At 36.6% G+C, this 21,308-nt stretch overlaps 1 protein-coding gene across 6 annotated transcripts in view; it reads right to left on the reverse strand.

Annotated features, from left to right (window-relative positions):
* The window catches only part of EPHA6 (EPH receptor A6), a 446,467-nt gene that overhangs the window by 222,507 nt on the left and 202,652 nt on the right, over positions 1–21,308 (reverse strand). For all 6 annotated transcript variants that reach the window (XR_010427681.1, XM_064643664.1, XM_064643659.1 and 3 more), the window contains exon 4: positions 2,723–2,878. Coding sequence is in view for 5 of the 6 variants with exons in the window: in XM_064643664.1 (XP_064499734.1) it covers positions 2,723–2,878 (156 nt within the window). In the remaining variant the exon portion in view is untranslated. The remainder of the gene's footprint in view (positions 1–2,722; positions 2,879–21,308) is intronic.

Genomic DNA, 21,308 nt, shown 5'->3' on the forward strand with positions numbered 1-21,308 from the left:
ACCAAAAATGCAGATCTGCCCCAAAAGGGGGTATGCAGAAAGGGCCTTTTCTTACTGCACAACCTCTTCTCTCTATGTAGTCAAATATCTTCATTTTTTTTTCTAACTTTCAACTCCTTTTATTACAGCAAAGAATGGCAGTTTGGAAGGAACACTCTAAATTCCACTCACTTGTACCTTTGTTTATTAAATTTAGATTAGCTGCATCTGCACAGATCCACCAAAAGCAGTGAGGTTGTGTTTATGACAGAAACATAATTTTAATAACTGAGAGCATAATTTGAAAGCAGTGGGGCTAAAGCTATCACTTAGGGAATAATTTGGCCTGCAGACTCTTCATTACTGATGATGAGCAAGAAGACAAGAACACAGTCTGCCAGTGTCATTTGCTCAGCTGACAATTAGTGAAATAATCATCGTTGTAGGTATAAGACAAATACATCTGCTGTGACAGTCAGTGGAGAACTGACACCTTGGAGTCTGGGCCGAGTGGGAGACAATGCCTGGTGGCACTGAAGCAAGAGCAAGGCAGAAATTAGAGTATGGTTCACTGTCTCCTTTATTTCTTCTATATCCCAAGCTGAGGTGAGATGGGGCACTGCTCAACCTCTGCTGTGGTTCATCTCTGCCTCCACACTCTCAGCTGCTTTGGCTGATATTTGGAGAGGGCTAGCAGCAAGTTTTCCCTGAGAGTTTCCAGCCAAAACATCTCTCTGACTCAACTTTTGTTGAGAAAGCACCAGGGTGTTGTAGAACCTGCTCCCTGATGCCACAGGGCTCTCGTGCTCCTCCTGACCTTATCAATACTGGTGGGTATCAGGGCTTAAAATTGTGCTCTGAAAGATAATTATGGAATCCTAATGCTATGTATGAGTAATTTTTTCAAAGAACTGTCTTTCAGAGATGAAAAACCAATGACTTATAAATAGTATGGAACTTCATCTGCATAATGGATGAGTGAAACTGTCTTTCTAAGCATGAGACTGTCAAGAATGCCTGGGATGTGTTAGTTCTGTAAGTAAGTTTTTAATGGCCTGTTCTTGAGGCATTGATTTGAGTGGGATTATTTGTAGTCACCATTTTTCCTGGGGGAAGTCTGGAAAACATTGTTTATTCCCTCACATATTTTATGCAAAATTGTAGGCCTGTGTTCCTTGTTCCAGACTGAGCTGAGAGCAGGTTCTGTGAAGGTGATTGGGGTGTCTGTCTGAGCCCTAAATCCCTTAGGTGGAGTGTGGGATTTACCTTTCCCCTCTAAAAACCCTACTGTTGGATAAGACAATATTCTGCTTAGTGCCTTCAATCTGAGAAATGCAATTTTAATGACCATCCCCCCATTTAGTGGCTGGACAATGTCTTGGTCTGTGTAATGACCTCAGGATTGCAGAATGGCTCTGACTTTGTACATCAGATCCAAATTACCTGGTATATTCCCAACTTGCCCAGTACAGTGTCCTTTGGAAAGACTATCCTGAACACAGGGTACAATTCTGTTAACTCAGTTATTTTTTCACTCAGTGTAAACATAGTAAAGTTATGGCTACACACTGATGGTTCTTGCAACAGCACTTTTTTTTGGTGGTTTTACATCTTAAACTTTTTGTACTTAAAATTCTGTTGAAATATTTCATTCATTTAACATGTTATTTTTTTTTTTTTTAGAATTTTCTTAACCGTGGCACAAAATGTACTGAGATCAAATCCTCCACAAAAAGAGCTGGCAAAGTGCTATACAGAAAACAGGGCATCCTAGGGAATTTTTCAATCTTAAAATTCCTTTGCTAAACAGGCAATTTTAATTGCCTATTACATGTAAATATAGTATTTCACCCACAGATTTTTAAATGCTGCTGTTTGTTCTCAGTTTTGAGATTAAACAGATATAGTTGCTAACGACCAATAAATGAACGCCAGTGAGTAATGAACCATGAATGGAAACCTATGAGAAATATTTTATTAAGTAAAAAGAAAACTTATGCTTTTTGTTTCTAGACGTAAGAACACTGATCAAAGTAATAAAAATATCTTCTCAGGATTTCTGCCTGTAGATTGCTAGGCAGCAGTTTTATCTTGATGACAGTTTTATGACAGGTTATTCAAGAAACACAAAATTATGTATTTTAATATTTATCAAAAATTTTCATTATCATAGTTGCATAAGAAGATTAAAAAAGATGATATGCAATAGTTTTAATTATATACCTTCTGATTAGATACATCTTTTTCCTTTTTAAAAAAAATCTTCTTGTCTTTTCTAGAAAGTTTAGTTTATACTCAATTGTGTTGAATAAAATATCAATATTGTTCTTATACTCTTCATTTAAATCTGAGACAGCAGAGCATGTCATAGCAGTTTTTTTCTTTACATGACTCCAGTTTTTTGAAAGCTTTTGTACTAGCATATTTTCAAGCATTTAAGATACCTATTGGTAGTTAAAACACCACATTATTATCTATATGACAGCAATTACCCTCCTTGTTTTATATCTCAGAGTTACCAGTAAAAAAGTCATCAAACTAAGAAACGTGGCTATTTTAAAGGTTCTCTAGACTAAACAGAAAAATGTTGTTTGAATTTTGATTAAAAAAAAAAATCTCTTTTGGTTAACTTGAATGGAATTCTTCACAAAATGTACAAACTTGTTGTTTTTTAAAATAAAAAATGAAAAAAATGAGGCAAGGGGAGAAGAGAATTGCAGACACTGGTACTGATCAGACTTACTGGTACATGCCATGGTTGGTGGGTCCTTTTCAGCTCTGAAATAACCTTTTTCACACTGACAGACAGAAGTTGCTTCTACATGGGTCAAACTATGTGGAGGACATTTGGAACACTTCACATTTCCAGCAAAAGCTTTATAGAATCCAGGCCTGCAAGCTGCAAAATAAGAAAATAAATTTCATTAATAGAAGCAAGTTTTGGTCATTAGTAAAATCTGCTCCATGCAATTATAAAGCTCCTTCCTTCCTTGCCAATTTCCATATATATGTTATTTTGTTTATACAATTCTTCATGGTTTTTATTTTGGTGAATTGACTTAAAAAATTAAATCTGTTCTTGGTATATAATGGCGAATCATTAAAAGAGACTGATTCACAATTTACAGACAGTCCTCACTGTTGCTTGAAATTGTACCCAGACAACTTCACTAATATCACTTAACAAAAGAGCATTACCTATGTTTTATGTAGGTTCCATGTGGTAACAAGGAAGAGTGAGGTAACTTCTTATCTGACAGAACTATTTATATGCCTTCCTTATTCAAGTAATAGACACTTGCAACACTTTGTATATTTACCCTCACAACACCTTGAGGGGACAAGGATGACACCCCTACATAGGGAGAGCAGAACCTCATGTCCCTTCTTTGCTGGCCTTTAAAAAAGAAACGAGTCATTCAAATAAATCTTATCACAAACCTGCCAGGTGTGCCTTTTGAAATATTGTTTTAAAACCATCCTCAGACTTCATCACACACATTTAAACATAGATTTCTTTCTTTCTCCTGCCAGCTCCCACATCTACACACTGCCAGCATGTATTGCAGTTACTGTCTTGTGGCTTTCCGATGCGAGAACAGAACAAATGAAAGAGCAACTCCAACATGTACAGATTGCACAGACTCCTATTCCTTCTGACTCCTCCAGCAGTACAATGGAAACCATTGCTGTAAATACAATTTCGAAGATCCATATGGCTTTTTCTCAGTTTAACATATTCAAGGCTATTTTCTTTGCATCTCTAGAGGAACGAGGCAGTATTTCCTTCTTTTGTAATAAGACACAGAAAAAAATTAAAATTAGATGTTTTTAATAAGTAGCCCCAAAATATGCATTTGATGGATGCAGCGTCAGTTCATATTAATGGAGTAGTTAAAAAGTATTAACTCATAGATTACATATACACTGATTAGATTTTCTTCCAATTCCAAAGGCCTCTCTTTAATAAAAGCAGTTTCCCTCGTAGCCGAACGAGGTGAGATGACACTGAAGAAGATAGCTCATGATTTCCTCTCAGAACCCAAGAGCCAATTTTTGAAATGCCATTTTAAGAGCTTAATTTTGACCCAACAATTTCAGCAGTTCTCCCAGTGTGTTGTTCTGACTTTGCTAAATAGACATTAGGGAGGAATCCTGCCCTGCTGTCACTGACTTAAAAAAAAAAAGAAAAAAAAAAGGAAGTATTTCTGGTGTTAAAGATAAGAGGGGTGAGAACAGCAGGGATTTTCCCCTTGAAAGTAGGCTACTGGTCTGATACAACTGTGATTACAGTGAGGGGTAATTTTCCACTGATTGGAAAGACAGCAGGTTTGGTGCATGGAAGGAGGCAGCACTGCAGACACAGGCTGTAGGCACTGATTCCTCTTCAGTTTTGGTGGAAGAAAGGAAGAGAGGAGGTAAAGCAGAATAAAAGGAATAATGTTAGGCTTGTTCTTGCTCCCTTCCTATTTTCTCATACCCAAACCTGCCCTGGTGAATATTAAATTCTTGCTCTTAATAACTACCTTTCAGACATCATGTACAATACAAAGAAGTTTGTGACTAAAGAGTTGGCAATTCCAGGCTACAGTTGCAGTAAAAGCAAAATGAGTGCTCTTTAAAATCCTTATTACTTCTAAAATTCACATCATCCCATTCTGAAATCTTTCTTCCTTTCTGTCCCCTAAATGACATGTCACTTTGGATCAAAAGAAACAGCATTCTTTTTCAAGGGCAGTATTTTGTCTATATTTCAAGCCATTCACTATTACAAAATAAAACTCAAGGATAAGACTGAATTCCAATTTAAAAAAGCAAATGTTTTATTCTGAAATGGTATTCTCTATTGTATTTAAAGCAATTATGTTTTTGACATGGTAAGTCTCTTCAAAGAAAGCATATATATACACATAGACAAGGTGGGGGGAAAATAGTGGATTAAAAAATAGATAATTTTATTTCTTTTGAAGTCAACTCAAGTACACTTATGCTTTAAGCCAAGTATGTACTACAAATTCTGTGGCAGGGGGAGATATCAGAGAAGCTTTTCAACAGATGTTTTCAAAGCTATTGGCAACCCACTCCCCATTCAAAGGTAGAATCACACAATCAGGATTATTTGGTACCTGCAAATAAAAACCAGCCCTTCATAAAAAAGATACAATAAGACAAGATGAAAGCCCCCAAATGATCACAACCTTGGGATAACTCACCTCTCTGGATAACTCAGTGAAAGAAAATAAACTGTTACTCGGTCAAAATCAATGAATATGCAGCACAATTCTGACATACAGCACTTCAGCTGCTATGCTGTACCTAAGCTTAGACTCTGATAACAATTATTCTGTTTCAGTGGCACAGTTAACCAAAATAATTGCTAAATTTACCATTTTCCATAGAAAATTTGCAGAGACCAGAGCTGCTACACAGGTTTTCAAAAACTCATTTAGCAAATGCCTTAACTGAAATACATGTCCCTCTGAAGAAAAGAAAAAGACTTTCTCTGTTCCCTCAGCCTTTATGTGTCTTTGTGGAACTTAAGGCTGTATAAAACCACTGTAAGCCAACTGTATCTTACAGCAATTCCAATCAGAACAGGAAAATTGCATAAAGAGTGGTACAAGCATTGTAATTTCTCATTTATTCGTGACATTTTGTACATGTTTGTACATGTTCTGCTACGAGATTGCATTACTGCATCTAAATCACTGTGTGTGACTGCAGGTTGTGATATCAAACCATACACAAGCACTAGATGTATTCAACTTCAGAGTCCTAAAGTCACAATAAGGATTCAGATATGGCTCTACAAAGGGATTATCAACAGGTTTACTTACATACCTGATAACCAAGTTCCTCTGACTTTGCCCACCTTCCTCGTATTTCCATTGTTTATTCTTCTGTGGCAGTTTCAGCAACACAAGGTTATTTAGTGCACAAACTGCCTCATGGGCAAAGGAAAAAGTCAAAACCTTTTAGTTATAAATGGGTTGCATTTTTGTATTTGAAGAAGGAAAAATAACCATCTTTTTCATGCAAAATTTTTTCCTGTGTAAATGTATTGCCAGTTAAAAGTTTGTTCCACGTGTTTTTGTGTGCAGAAAGTTTAGTTTTGCATGGGTTGATGAATCAGTATTTTCAAAGCATTTCTCATAACATTTTCTTCACTCAGCAAATAGTTTTTCATCTGTCATTTTCACAAATTCTTTGTGCATATCTTAATGTAAACTAAAATTTAAACTATGAAAAGCTATCATCTGAAAAAGTTTCTAATGATGACTACTCAAAAAACCCTAAAGTTTGTTTTTATCTGTGTTACCACACAGTATTTTTCCCTACATTCCAAATCACTGCCAGGCATCTTATTTCCCCTAATGTTATCTAACAGAAGTGACTTTGTGAGCTACTAATTATAGGAACAGTATGAAATTTGACTTTTGTAAAGCCTGGGGGAAGATAATATATTGTCTTAATGGCTAAGTAATTAGCAGGGTATCTGAGTGAACAATTGGAAGACACTAAAGTTTTCTCCAATGACATACAAGAGATCATGCAGAGAAGCACTGATAATTTAATTGGCTTCATAAAAGATAACACGTCCATGAACGTGCTTTGCTGCAGCTTTGTCAGGATTTGACTATGAGGTTTTCAAACTGTAGAACTTTTGTAATTAATTTTCCTTATTTAAAGTTGAATATATGGCATTGAGTTTTGTTTGTTCATTTTCAAGGATCTTTCGAAGTGCCCAGTCCAGTAAATAAGTTGATTGCTACAAAATGCTGCCCTGGTCTCTCTTGTAGAAGAGTCTTTACTGCTTGAGGTTGTTACAGCCATTAAGTTCTTCCCAAACCTTGGGGGTGTACAATGTAGAGACACAAAATCCAGAAAATGTAAGTCATCTTCGTGGTCATAAACCTTGTTGTTTAAAAAAAAAGAAAAAAAAGTAGCATTTTCACTGCTCTGTGGGAGCATTTCATTGTGAAAGAAAGAAGCTGATTCAGGGTTTTCAGCTGTTTCACATCCAAATTGACCACTACAGTCAGTTGAAGTGGAGGGAGTCCAAAGGAAATCCAGGAGCAATTTTAGGTGTGTCTGACGCTGTTGGTCTGTGTGTGGGAAGACATTTCTCATGAAAATGGATTTTTTATAGCTTGCTGAGAACTCATCAATCAAATTAAAACAGAGAAGACTCTGTTGTCATTTACAATGAATGGCAACCATCAGTAGCTGTGGGAGAGGTGTTTTAATCCACCCGAATTGCATCATTTGTTATGCTTTTCCACCTCATATATTCTTTGAAAATTGCTTACTGAATCTCACCAATGCACTATGAGACTGATATCTTTCATATTTGCTATATTCTGTCAATATATAATGATTTTAGTTTTAAAGTTCTCTCACCCCTCTGATATCTGATCATTATATGGAAAGGGCAATCTAATAAGGCCTGTTGTCTTCTACCACTGTGCAGAAACAAGGAACTATGATACTACTTTAACCAATTTATATTTGAGTAAAAGTGTCTAGAAAAGAACAAAGAAATATCTAGAAAAGAACAAGAGAATAGAATGTAACAAAATATAACAAAATATGCACATTGTATATTACAAAAGGCACAATACAATCTCAAATCAAGATTAGGATATTACAGAATATCCTAATAAAGGTCAGAAAACAACCTTTTATTGTGAGTACTATCTGGATAAATAATCTCAGGTCTCTTCTTTCCCACATGATTCTTGTTTTATTCAGGTCATGAATGGAATGTAAGAGGGGATTCACTTTGGGTCATGTTCAAACCGATAGTGAGACTATGCAGGATGAATTGCCAGAAACATGAGGAACCATGAAGAACCCCAGCCACCACAGATTAGACATAGTGTTAACAATGGTTTGTTGAAACCACAATAATAAAAGACATCCTGTATCAAGAAAGCAAGGCTCTTGCTTGACATAGTTCCTGCAGATGGTGAGGAGGGGACAAGTGACACCCCTAGGAAACAGTGACAGAATGATCCCACTTTTGGAGGACAATGGACTGATTTTCCTTTTCTGTTTGTTATAAATTTGATGGATTTTATTTCTAGGTGTTTTGATATGCACTTAAATGCAACTGTGTTTGTATGCTCCAGTCAATCTCTTCTCTTACCAGTATCTCTGCTCTTTAATATTCCTGTTCTTTGATTCGGAGAACAGATAGAAGCATTACTCGTACCTTTGACTTTGGAGAGGAACAAGGGTGAGGAGATAAAAAGGGTAAGGTATAAGGCTGCTTCTTCAAATATAACTACATAATGAAGATAGGTAAATGAAATTAAATGTTCTTCCTCTTTGTGTTAATTCCTTTTCCCCCCCAGTGACTTATTTTCTGTCTTCCCATATTTCAATATTCTATTGAGGTTGTTTATGAAAACAATTAGAAGAAATGACAATGGAGATAATTGGCACATATCAAATAGTATTTTCAGTTCACATCTCTGCATTTTTTTGTATAAAACACTAGTTTCAATGCAATTATCGAGCAATTATTCAGGTCACACAGCATGCTTTTAAAGAATATGAGGTTTATCCAAAAAAATACATACACACAAGACAGACAGTCAATGATATTAATTTTACTGCTGCCTGTCACACTGGTTACAACTCAATAGCACATCAAAGAGCTGGGTCTGTCCCACACAGCACAGATGAACACTGTTCTGCACTTCTAAAGGTGCTTTGTCAGCTGCTTCTCAACAGCTTTTAAGTTGGCAACTAAAGGCTTCTGATAACAACAAAGGGAAACACCTTGTTTGCCACCGCGGTGACTCAAATAGCTTTTGTGGTGTGAAAATATACATCTAATTAAAGTGTCCTTTTCCCATACAGAGCAATAATTACTCAGTGACTCAAGCAGCTTTTCATATTGCTGCTGGAGACTTTCAAAGCCCAGTAACAGAAGGATTCTCAAAGGTCTAGGAGGAAGATTGTTAATCTGTATTCTGGTTTCCCCTTAATCTACAAGCAAGACAGAGCCAAGTGACAGTGCAGGAATAATACAAGTAACTTGTGCTCCTTTCTTTTGTTAATCACTTTCACAGGTTGTACCCATTGTGTTTGTCCCCTATTTATGGATTTTTCCTGTAGGTTTATATCCTATATTATTAACTTCTTTTTAAAACTACCTTGACTAAGGACTCAACCCCCCCCCCCAATAAACCAACATAAAACCCCATCCTAAATACTTCCATATGTTGACTAGAATTCAAAAATATGATTCGAAATGCATAGGTACTACTAAAAGAAAGACATGGAAAATGTTTTCAATACTGATAAAATTGTTTGCACTTAATTCTTAGAACTAGATGAAATTTTTTGGGGGCTGAATTATTTTTTCCCCAAACTAACATAGTAAATTAAATTTACTACTACGACAGGTAGATGGCAGGTAAGAATGTTCCAGCACGAATGAATACAAAATTAGCAAAATTAAAAGCAGGTAAAAATAGGTTCATTTGATTGGAAATATCAAGAACTGAAACTACAGATGAAGACTGTATTAAAAAAAAAAAGCTATTCACAACACAGACTACAGTGCTGTACACAAAGCATCTGCAACCTTTTAAAATTAGTCCTTAAACATGTTTCATAAACTGTACTGATGAGTCAAAAGAGTTATTTTTTTTTAGAAAAGGTTGTACAGTTTCATTTTGTTAGGTCCTTTCATATATACCAGTGAAAAAACAACCCAGGCTAAAATGAAAATAAAAGCAGCTTTTGTGTCACTTAGATAAGTCTGGGAGAAATTAGTTATTATCTTCTGATGAGTAAAATCTGTGATTTAACACATGATTTAATGTGGTTAAACACAGCAAAGAGGATCATACTTGTTTTTGGCATCTGCGTCAATAAAAAGGCTGCCTAGGTAAAAACCAGATGCTAACAGAATGGCAAAATTCCAGTTTTTAACTGCACAGAGACTGCACTACCACACCACTGCTGCCCTTCATTCCTGGCATCATCAAAAGGGATCACCCCACAGGTGACATCTGCAAACTTTGGCTCAACGTTTTCAAGCTGGGCCACCAAATTTCACTATTTGCTCCATGAAACAAAAACCTGTGTCCCTAAATATAAAAGTATTTCCTGTACATGGCCCTAAAGACCTCTTGTTAATTGGTAAAGGGGGTGAAGGCAGAATCCAGCCCCCAGTTTCTGTAGCTGCTGCTGATACCTGTTGGCAACTTCTGGCAGGGGCACTGATGCTGGAAGGTCCTCACCTGGCACACTGTCTTGAAGTGGTGTCTGTGATGTGCAAAGCACCAATAATGCCAAAAATAGGCAGCTGTTACTATGATGAAAAATACACTACATTATATTTGTAGAATCAGGAAGAACAAGAAGTCAAAACATCTCATAAAATCGACAGAAAATGGGTACTTTGTTAGTGATGGAAGAAGAGAGACAAAAAGCAACAGGATGCACCTCCTGGGAGAGGCAAGCAACTATTTTTCACTGACTTGTGCTGCTGACAGTGTTGTGGGAATCTCTGAAATCTAATAAATTGTTTGAGGTGGACATACTCAAATGCACTGCTCCACAGCCAAATTAGTCTTTATTTCTGTTGATATTTTATGGACAGACCCCATAGAAAATCCACAATTGGAGAGATTTCATAAATAGTTAAAGGAGATGATATAAACAGTATTTTCTACACTGCCTAATTTTTAAAGGAAGATAGTGAACAAAAGAAATGAGCCAGGCTAATTAAGGCACACAATAGAAATGGTAATCAAGGAATGTGACAGCAGTGAAAAAGAGGAGAAGTAATTTCCTGCAATATACTAGTGCATACTCCTGGGATCAGGAAGGTCTGCAGGAAATTAATGGAAAGAAAAGATCATGGCAGCTCCAAGCTACCATCTCCAGCATCTCCAGTAATCACCTTTAACTGGAAAAGGAGACATGTAACCCTGGGAACACTTCAGGACAATGCAGCACTGGAATAAACAGAAGAAGTTACTGCTTTAGTCCCAAAATCTGTCCCCAGTAGCTGGACATTAATATTACACTTTATTTTAAAATATTAATAATGCTTTTTTTTTTCTTTTTTTTTTTAATTATTGTTTCGTTATTGTAAAGCTTTATTTTTAAGAAAATGCTTTCTTAATTCTTCCACTAAAAAATAACCTGGGACAAGGGCAATGCCAAGGAACATTCTCCTCCTGTGCAAATCCTGAAAACTGGAACACTAGATAATCAGCTGCAGTAGTCAACACCTCAGCATCTCCCCTGCAGGGTATCTCTAGGGTGGATGAAGTATTTCTTTACTCAGATGTCCTTTCTTGTTTGGGAACTGGCAACGCAAAGGACCAAAAAAGGAGGAGCAAACTTCAGTAGCCAGCACTAGTCAGAAAAGCTTACTGGCACACCTCAGAGTAGTGGAGAGAAAGCTTGAAACTCCAGGCAAACTTTCATTAAAGTTCTATTTAACATGTTTAGTTCACTGTCAATGCACAAGGCAAGGCCAAAGGGAAGAATGTGTGCACTGTCTACTCTACCTGCTGCAGGCTGGGGAGGCACATCCCTCCTTGCAATTTTGAAATTGCTCTGTATGGTTCTTTACTTTTCCAGAGGTTAAAGAAGGAAACTTCCTGCTGTAGCCGTCAGACTAAAGCAATGTGGGAATCAAGAAAAGCTGCTAGACCAAGGACATCATATCATAACACACATAGGTAGTAGCTTAGTTAACATTACTGGGGGCTATTCAGCATATCAAATTATTTCCATAAAGGAAAGTTGAAATAGTGATTAGGCTACAGTTGTAGCTGGAAGGAGTTTTTTGGGGGAAGGGATAAGGCAGGAGTGTGATAAGTTTCTCAACACTGTAGTGAACGCAGCAATTAGAAATATAATTTATTTTAACTGCAGAAGAAACCTGTGTTTGCTGCAATTTCCCTCTATCATTTCAAGAGGAATTAGTGTCCAACTTGAAAGGCCATGAAGGCTTCTCTTTTCACAGAATCATTTATGCTCTTATATATATATGTGTATATGTATACTTATATATATAATATATATGCTCCTGTATAATTGAAGATTAACTCATCAGAAGGCACTGTGAACAGGCATTAGACCACACCAAATATTTCTTTCTGCAAGAGGAAAAAATATCCTTCATCCACTTTATGGCTAATTCCTGTTGCACATTACCTTACTCTAAAACATTAATGTGAAATCAGCATTTCTGTATTTCTATAAGGAGGTGCCTTTTCTCTTTGTCATGAGCAGATGATTGCTCTGCCATGCTGGAGCTGCCACAGGGACTGAATAAATGGTCAAGGCCATTCAAGATATGGCCTCCTCTTTTTCTTCCCTTTTTCCACCTTTTATGATAATAATTGTAAAATTATGGATCTCCCATTTCAGAATTGCATGGTTAGCTTTGTTGTCTAGCTGAAGTAAGTATCTGTTATAGTGTTTGTAAGGTTTTTCCCTAGTATCATAAATACATACAGGTAGTGGCCAATATAGTGCTGATTTCCAAAAAGATTTTTTTTTCTACTGGAATGTTAAAAAAGAGCTCTCTTAGAGTAGTGATAACAGTTATGAAATCATCATCTCTTGGTCTGAACATAATAACTGAATGCTAGAATATTACCTCCTACTATTAGAAAGATTCAAAGTGCCTCCTACCAGATATATGTACAATATATAAAGTGCTTTCTTACCAGATACATGTACAAAAATTGCTGATCTATAGAGAGCAGTTTGTCAATCATATTATATACTTTATCAAATGTTATTACACACCTGTGATTCTTCCTCTCTGTCCCTTCTACTGATCCTATAAACTTATGTTTCTGTCTTATCCCTCTCCCAATTTTCCCTTCCATCTTGCCCCTCCCAGTATGTGAAACCTTTCTGTTTTCAACTCCGTAAGTAGTTAAGCAGATAATTATAGATTTCTCTTTTTCATGCAGAAGAACAGACCATTTGAATCTGCAGACGCACCTCTCTATCCATAACAAATTAACCTGCTAGCCTGAGTTGATTAATTCCTATGAGAGCAATTATTTAATTTGTTTCACAGGTGGGGTTTTTTGGGAGCAGTTTTTCTGAAGCTGTCAGATTTTTAATTTTTGAAAAAGGCCAAAGCTCCCAGCCTGCTGGTTGTTGCAATGACATTTTTTTTTTGGCTGGCATTATGTCAGACTGATTTTCAGTGTAAGAATAGGAAGTTACCAGAACAATTCCCAAATAATTAATGGCACTTGGCTTCATGCTTCCAAACACACTCGAGGTGTACACTGAAAGCCTACTAAAGCTCCCTCTGACATGACTTACTACTTTATTACAGAAGTGCAGAGCAGCTTTCCAGAGAAGGCACATCTTGAAGGAATGTAATATTCTTACGGGCAGTTATTAACAATAAAAATCTGAAGAAAAGTGCAGTTACTATTTACAAGGATATAGTTTCTCGTTTTGGCCTCACTATAACCCTGTAGTTTTTAATGATTAAAGATCTCAATCTAAGATTTTTTAGGTTCACTGCTTTCACAAGACCAACTGCTTTTATAACAGATCAGCTAAAGCTTTACAATTCTGTTTATTTTTCTTCTCTGGGTAACTGTCTCTCTTACACTATTATAATTAGCAAGAAATAATAGCAAGGAGAATACAATATAACCCACTTTAATAAATACTTTAAATAATCCAATATTTAAAAAGAGAAGATTAGAATTATGCTTACATTTTTCATTATGATTCCCAAGATCGCACATTCAACTATAGAGTTGTATGTATTATTTATTTAGTTAATTATTTACTTTCATATACAAGTCAGGAATTTGGGCACACAGACAAAATTACTGTAATTATGGGGAACATATAGATGCCCCAAACCAGATAGGTAATTGTATAGGTGTGAAATTCCTGGAGCAAAAAATACTGAAATGTTCTCACAAAATCAGGCATTTGGCCTCTGAAACAGAATGCTTTTAGATGTGTTTGTAGAAAAACTCACAGGCTTGATTTTCAAACACACCAAACATGACTAGTGACTCCCAAACTAAACCTAGTTCTGATTTACCCTATTCAGTAACAAGGAAAATGAAATTCTCACTCTTCTGTGAGAACCAAACACTATTTTCTTTTGTATTATGTTCCCAAGCTTTCAGGAAAATAATCTTGACTGTTAAAAATTGTTTCAAACCCATCTTTGTATTTCTACATTACTGTGCTAAATACTATATAATTTTATTCTCTTATACCATTATTGTAACACACAGAGTAACACAATGTGGTATTTCTCAATAAAGTCAAATTCAACCTTGATGATTCTGTGATTCTCTGATTCACCTCAGCAACATGCTCAGCATTCAAATACTGATCACAAAGTGGTTGTTAATACATCACATGATTTAAACAAAGCTCAGCATTTTGCAGTTCCTCCATGATACTATTTTAATTTATATATTTATACTGCAATTATATTATACTATAAATAACAAAGCACATATTATTATAATACTACTATAATTTCTCCATCCATTCAAATATCCAGTTTATGGCCATATCTAGTACAAGTAGATGATATTTTAGACTAAAAGAACTGTAGGTTGTGGTGTCTGCCTGTAAAATACACATTTTTATAGATAGATTCTGGTCTCAGAAACTTCACTGCTCAGGCTGCCAGTGATTTCAACACAAAAGGTCTTTATTTTTGTGTTATCAAATATTACTGTCCATCTTTCAGAACATTATTCCTTAATTACAACCAATGACTTGTCCTATCAGTGAATGACTGGTAAGAAAACAACACAAAACTGTTTTGTTAGAAATAGGAATTTAATAAAACCCCAAAACTACCATGCTTTAATACTTTATGTTTGTATAAATGATAAAGTAAAATTTGAAATTAATAGTAATATTATATGCAATGGCAGAGTGTAGTGCAGACAGGGTAGGCAGATGAATAGCAACAATAAAATGAATATCAACTTTTGTTCCATCAATCTTTGTCAGCTCAATGACACACTGGAATGGTCTGTACAGGGGGTGCACAGGTTTCTGCCTTGTTATTCCTGTTTTATATGTATATGTATAAAAAATTAAATGGAGGGAAGTCAGCAGAAAAATTGCTCATTTGTAGTAGAATGATCTGTACAGGGGGTGCATGCATTTCTGCTTTATTTTTCATATATATAAATGTCTATGTATATATACACACATATATAAAATTAAATGGTAGTCAGCAGAAAAATTGCTCAGTAATGTTGACCAAAGCATTCTTGAATTTTTTATTATTTCATAACCAAATAATGCCAACTTCTCCAAATTCATCCCCACTGCAGCATTTGGATTTATGTGAATTTCAATATATAGGCAATGCCTTGGTGAACCAAAGGAAAGCTCTGAATACTGTCTCAAATATTCCTCTATTATAAGACAGGAATAAATCCTTTGATGATGCAAATGCAACCCCATTTTAATAAAGCAGAAATCATGAAGGTGACCTTTAGCAGAAGAGGGTTTCTAATTTGTGTTTCACCAAAGCTGTTCTGTGGGATATATCTTCAATCCTCATGTCTGGAATGTTTCACATGATTGATGACAAATATCAGAGTTAAGTATTTCTACTGAACACACTGATATTTAATAGGAATCTCACAGAGATGAACCATGAATTTAATATGAATTCTCGAATAACCAAGTTGATATGAAAAATGCTCTTTCCAATAAGACTTCTGGTATTGATAGAGAAATTTGAGCTTAAGAACACAGGTAAGTGCTACTATAAAAACATATAAATTCTGCATAAAATCTGAGTGCTTCCTAGGTTTGATGAAGATATATCAGAGAGGCTTATTTCTAGTTTTCAGCTATACTTGATGTGCTACAGCATTAAGTACTTTCTAAAGGAAGAAAATATCATTATCTCCATCCTCAAAAAAGCCAAGCCAAAACCTTAAACTTAGAGAGGTAAATGGGATTTATTCAAGATCTTCTAGCAGAGACAAGGTCACACAGCTGATTATCCTAGTGCAAGGCCCTCACAAGTCATAGGCCAGGTAGGGCTGTACCTATTTAAATGATTATTTAAATTTTTTAATAGGTGTATGTGTTGTTGGTAACATTTCAGGGTAACCAGACATTTCTAAAAACACAACAAATTTTATATATATAACTTTAAATATTTAACAGATGATCATACGTGTAATAACGCCCAAAAGAAAAATAAATTCAAAGTTAGGATTACATAGTCTACAAAAATGACGACTACTGATGCTGCATCCCCATTTCTCAAGAGATTGTGAATTCAATTGTAGTAAAGTTTAACTCCATTTCAGCTTTTAGACACTAATTAAGAAGCATGCAGAACAGCTGGGGTTTGAGTTCATAAATATCTGTGTAGCCACATGACAGAAAGCAAGAGAGTCACTCACTGAACTGTGGACTCTGGTTGTGTCTTAGTCTTCCAGCAGTTACCATCACATTTATTTCACAACTGGGGGTGGCAGATTGCTTGCATATGGTCAATTTTCACCTTTTTTTTCCACTTACATTCATGTTTATCATACTGTGAACAAAATGACTGGAGACAAAGGTCAGGGTCTACAATTCTGACAGCAAATGAGACATTGCTGCCACCTTTCAGTATTTTGAACTGTAAAACTCAGTAATCTGCATTTATCAAAATAATAACAATGGACTGTACCATTGGACATATATTTTTTTACACTATACACTTCTTACTTTATAGAATAATTTTTTAATAGAAAGCTGGAGAGACAATAACATAACTATACCTGTCATCTACTTTTCCCCTACAATATAAAATCTCACATCTGCATGTTTAGTTTTAGAAAAATAGATAAGTATTTGTCACCCTCTTGGCAGAGCATTTAGAGAGTATTTTAGTTATAACTTAGTTATTTTAATTTCACTGTACAGTCATTGGTAACTATCATTACGATCATCTGTTTTCCTGCATAATAGATTTTTTTAGTTTTGCTTAACGATTTCCAGATCTATTTCAAATATCATATATATCAGAGTGACACATGGATCATTTCGTTTATTTGCTTCCTTACTGGTTTCATTCTAAGAATTGGGAATTTTTCTTCTCTACCATCATGATCTTACTCACCTCCCAAGCTGGTTTTCCTGGCCTTTCCTTCTGCAGATATTCCAGAATCTGCTTTTCTTATCTACTCATTCTGTTTTTATGAGTATTGGGGCATAATATCCCACACATATTCTGTACTGAAATTTTGTAATGAATGCACAAAAATACATTAATTGTATTTGGGAATTTGTCTAGAGAGTAAGTCGTATAGTCATAAGCAGCTCAGGGAGCTGGAGTTGTTTAGCCTGGAGAAAAGGAAGCTTGAGGTGATCTTATCACTCTTTACAACTACCTGAAAGGAGGTTGCAGCCAGGTGGGGTTTGGTCTCTTCTCCCAGGTGACAAGTGGCAGGATGAGAGGAAACGGCCTCAAGCTGTGCCAGGGGAGGTTCAGAATCACGGAATATGCCAAGTTGGAAGGGACCCATGAGAATCATCGAGTCCAACCCTCAGCCCTGCACAGGCCCATCCCCAAGAGTCACACCCAGTGCCCCAGGGGATCATCCAAATGCTCCTTGATCTCTGTCAGCCTTGGTGCTGTGCCCACTGCCCTGGGGAGCCTGGTCAGTGCCCAACCACCCCCTGGGGGAAGAAACTTTAATATCCAACCTAAACGTCCCCTGACACAGCTTCAGGCCATTCCCTGGGTCCTGTCCCTGGTCCCCACAGAGCAGAGCTTCCCTGCCCCTTCTCTGCCCCTCCCCAGGAAGCTGAACAGCAGTGAGGTCTCCCCTCAGTCTCCTCCAGCTGAGCTCACCAAGTGCCCTCAGTGTCCTCCCACAGCTTCAAATCAAGGCCCTTCCCCATCCTCGTTGCCCTCCTTTGGAAGTTCTCTTCAGGTTGGACATCAGGTACAATTTCTTCACCAAAAAGGTGGTTAATCATTGGAATGGGCTGCCCAGGGAAGTGCCAGAGTCACATTCCCTGGAAGTGTTCAAAAAATAACTGGATGTAGCACTTAGTGCTATGGTTTAGTTGACATGGTGGTGCTCAGCCAAAGGTCGGAGCTGAAGGTCTTGGAGGTCTTTTCCAGCTTTAATGATTCTTTGACTCTATGTTCTCCCATTGCTTTGTTTCAAAATATCACCTTGTACATTTTCTGCCTTTCTTTTCAATGTCTTGTAGCAGTATTCTATGTACTATGAATTATTATCAGTGCTGTTTAAGTCTAGGACCCTGAGTTCCCAATTTGAAAAGGTGCCATAAAACACCAGCTGTTCTCTATATTTTTATTAAAAAAAAAAAAAAGAAAAAGAAGTAAGTTATGTGATTACTCAGTGAAAACATGTGCATCTCAGTATGGTGATAGGGGAGTCAAAAGAGGATAGTGCTTTGTTTCCTGGGAAGTATAAAATAGAACAGATTTTGATCCCACTGCATCACAGACTGAATTTGCATTTTGCAGTATCTGATGCCCTGGTAGAGATTGGAATCTTCATCATCCCACACATACTACAGACAGGGACTGTTTCTGCTCCTCACAATTTGGATGCATTTTCTGAAATAAGTTTAATTTGATAACTCAGAGAAAGCAAAGGACAAAAGGGAGATGATGCTTAATGCCATTTATGTGGATCAAGACCTTGTTTTGTTATGAAACGTAAACATTATTTAAACTAAAAACATTATCTTGTATTACCTAAGGACTGTAAATAACAATCTTTTAAATTTGTAATTCTTACAATGATAAATGTTTTAGGGTTCAACGGAGGAGCAATTTAGGTCAAAAATGGAAATAGATATGAAATTAGTATGTCTCATCTCAGTTATAAATTTTCACATATATATTTCAAATCTATCACGGCTGATAAAGAAGAGCTTGACTGGCAGTCCAATTAAACAAGGCACAGGACTGGAGTTACAGATAATTTCATTTAGAGGTAGTATTGGTCTAGGAAAACATATACATCATCTCTCATGTTATGCTGAATAACAGCTCAGACTACAGATCTATAATTTATAATTAATTACAAGCTTTCTATCCTCCTCCCACTTTTTTTCCATCCTATATTATAAATACTGTACTTGCAGAATGGATCCTCATAAGTCTCTTTCATACAGAACAGCAAAGCATTCAAGGCATACAAACATCACACAAAGAGGCCTCTCAGTTATATTCCCAGTCACTTGTTAATACTTGGAAAAAACAATGATCTCAGAGCCTCTTTTTTTTTTTTTAACAGAAAAAGGACTCAAGACTGCAATTAAAAAGCATAAGAAGAGGAAAATTCAACAGAAAGATGATGTCCATGAGTTATATATGTTGCAATATTGCTGAAATATAAAACTGGAAGCAACCTCTGTTCAGTGGTACATAAAGCATCAGCCTTCCTAATACTTCTAGTATTTCCTTCATTATCACAATTAAGCCTTTAAAATTTAATTCATAATGTTACAGCTGCTTCTTTATAGGCTCCTTTTTACTGTAAAACTAAAGTACATGCAATCTTAACAAAGTCTGTGGAATAATGAGATTTGAATCAACTATGAGACCCTTAATCTTAATTGGCAAGAGGTGTGGGAAGATGAAAAATTTCCTTTCCCTATAATCTAATCAAACCTTGCCATATCAGCTTCCAGATTGCAACGTCAGCATTTCCACTGAAGGGCTGAGCAGGAGGTTAAGCAAAAATTAATTGTAAACATTAGTGTAAATACCAAAAGTTCATCCTGGTCACACTAGGAAAGCCACCTCAGCAACATTTGTGTTCTCTCTTGTGCTCTCACTTGTGTTGCTGGCACTGCTTTCAGCATCCCAGCCCTGCAGGCTGAAGCCAGAGCTGTATTTTCCCAAGGGCTTAGTTGAAAATGGGAGTTGCATGTTTTCACGAGAAGCCCACAAGAGCTCAGTAACCAAAACCACTTCAAACTCATCTGGTCAAAGTCAAAGCCAGGAGGAAATTTAAACTCAATTCTTAATTCAGAAAGTAAATCTTTCTGCAGGAGCTTTCAGAAGAGATTTTCTAACAGCTCTCAGTGTTGCAGCAAGGCAGGGGAAAGACTCCTCTGTTGGCAGTGAAAAACTGGAGTTTAAGGCTGTGCTGACATTGCACTAGAGCTGCAGCAACATCCCCATCCTTGATGCTGATGCTCATCAGGTGCATGGACACTTCGGGACATTGGGGAAAGGCACACATATTATTCCTGAATCCTGATGAATAGCAGTCACAACTCATCTCCAGAAAGATGGAAGAAACCTCATCTGAATTTCTAAGAGCTCACTTTGATGTGGTACAGTACTGTGGCCATGAAGATGAGAGCACTGTTCAGTCCAATGTGACTTAGCCAGCTAATAATACACCTGAGAGAGGTGACAGACATGAAAAGATGCCTTTCCCACCCACTTCAATAACTGTCAAGGAGCCCAGGAGGAAGCTGGGGAAACACCACACCACTGCTGAGGCAAACATGGGAAATCCTCGAGATTCTTGGATTATCCATTCTTGTAACCAGTAACAAAGTGCTAGAATTAAAAAGATAACTTGACTTTTCAAAAACAGACAAAAAGAAGGAACTCTCTTCACACAATTAACAACACTAATCCCTTTAGGTCTCCTTGAGTTTACATATTCCAGTTTGCCCAGAGTTTAAAAACACCCCTAAACTGTAAAAAAATGGAGATACTTTTTTGGGGGGTTTTTTTGGTGTTAAATCTCCACACAGATAATGCAGGATTCTAGCAAGAGCAATCCCCACAAGACAATCCCCGAGGCAGGGCTGTCTGTTTGTCATCTTTCAACAACTACTAACAGTATCTATCATCTGTCTCTCATCTTTTGTATAAAACATACAGAAGCAAAGGTGAGGTGTTTGATACACAGTGGAGTAAGAAAGCAGCTGGAATTACTGAGATTTATGCATAACCTGCCAGACAAGCTGTTGCAACTGCCAGTTATGCATTTTAGCACAGCCTGCTGTTGGCACATTTTTTAAATAAAAAATATGGTGCCCACACATTCAAAGCAATGATGGAGAGCTAATGATCAAAGGAGTGGGCTGTTGCTTTCTAATTATTTTTGGACTAATTTTTTTATAAGCTAGGGCTGGGTTTTGTTTTATTAAGTTTTGTATTTTATGCAATATATCCTCTATTACTTAATACCCAACAACTCACAGCCAAAGCAAGTGATTTTAGCTAAACTGTCAAATTGCCATTCTACTGGGCAGGCCTTTTATGCACTAACCAGAAACATGGAATGAAACCAATGCTGCCAGCAGAT

The sequence above is a fragment of the Pseudopipra pipra genome, chromosome 2, assembly GCF_036250125.1.
Source record: "Pseudopipra pipra isolate bDixPip1 chromosome 2, bDixPip1.hap1, whole genome shotgun sequence".
In the NCBI taxonomy this organism is placed as follows: Eukaryota; Metazoa; Chordata; class Aves; order Passeriformes; family Pipridae; genus Pseudopipra; species Pseudopipra pipra.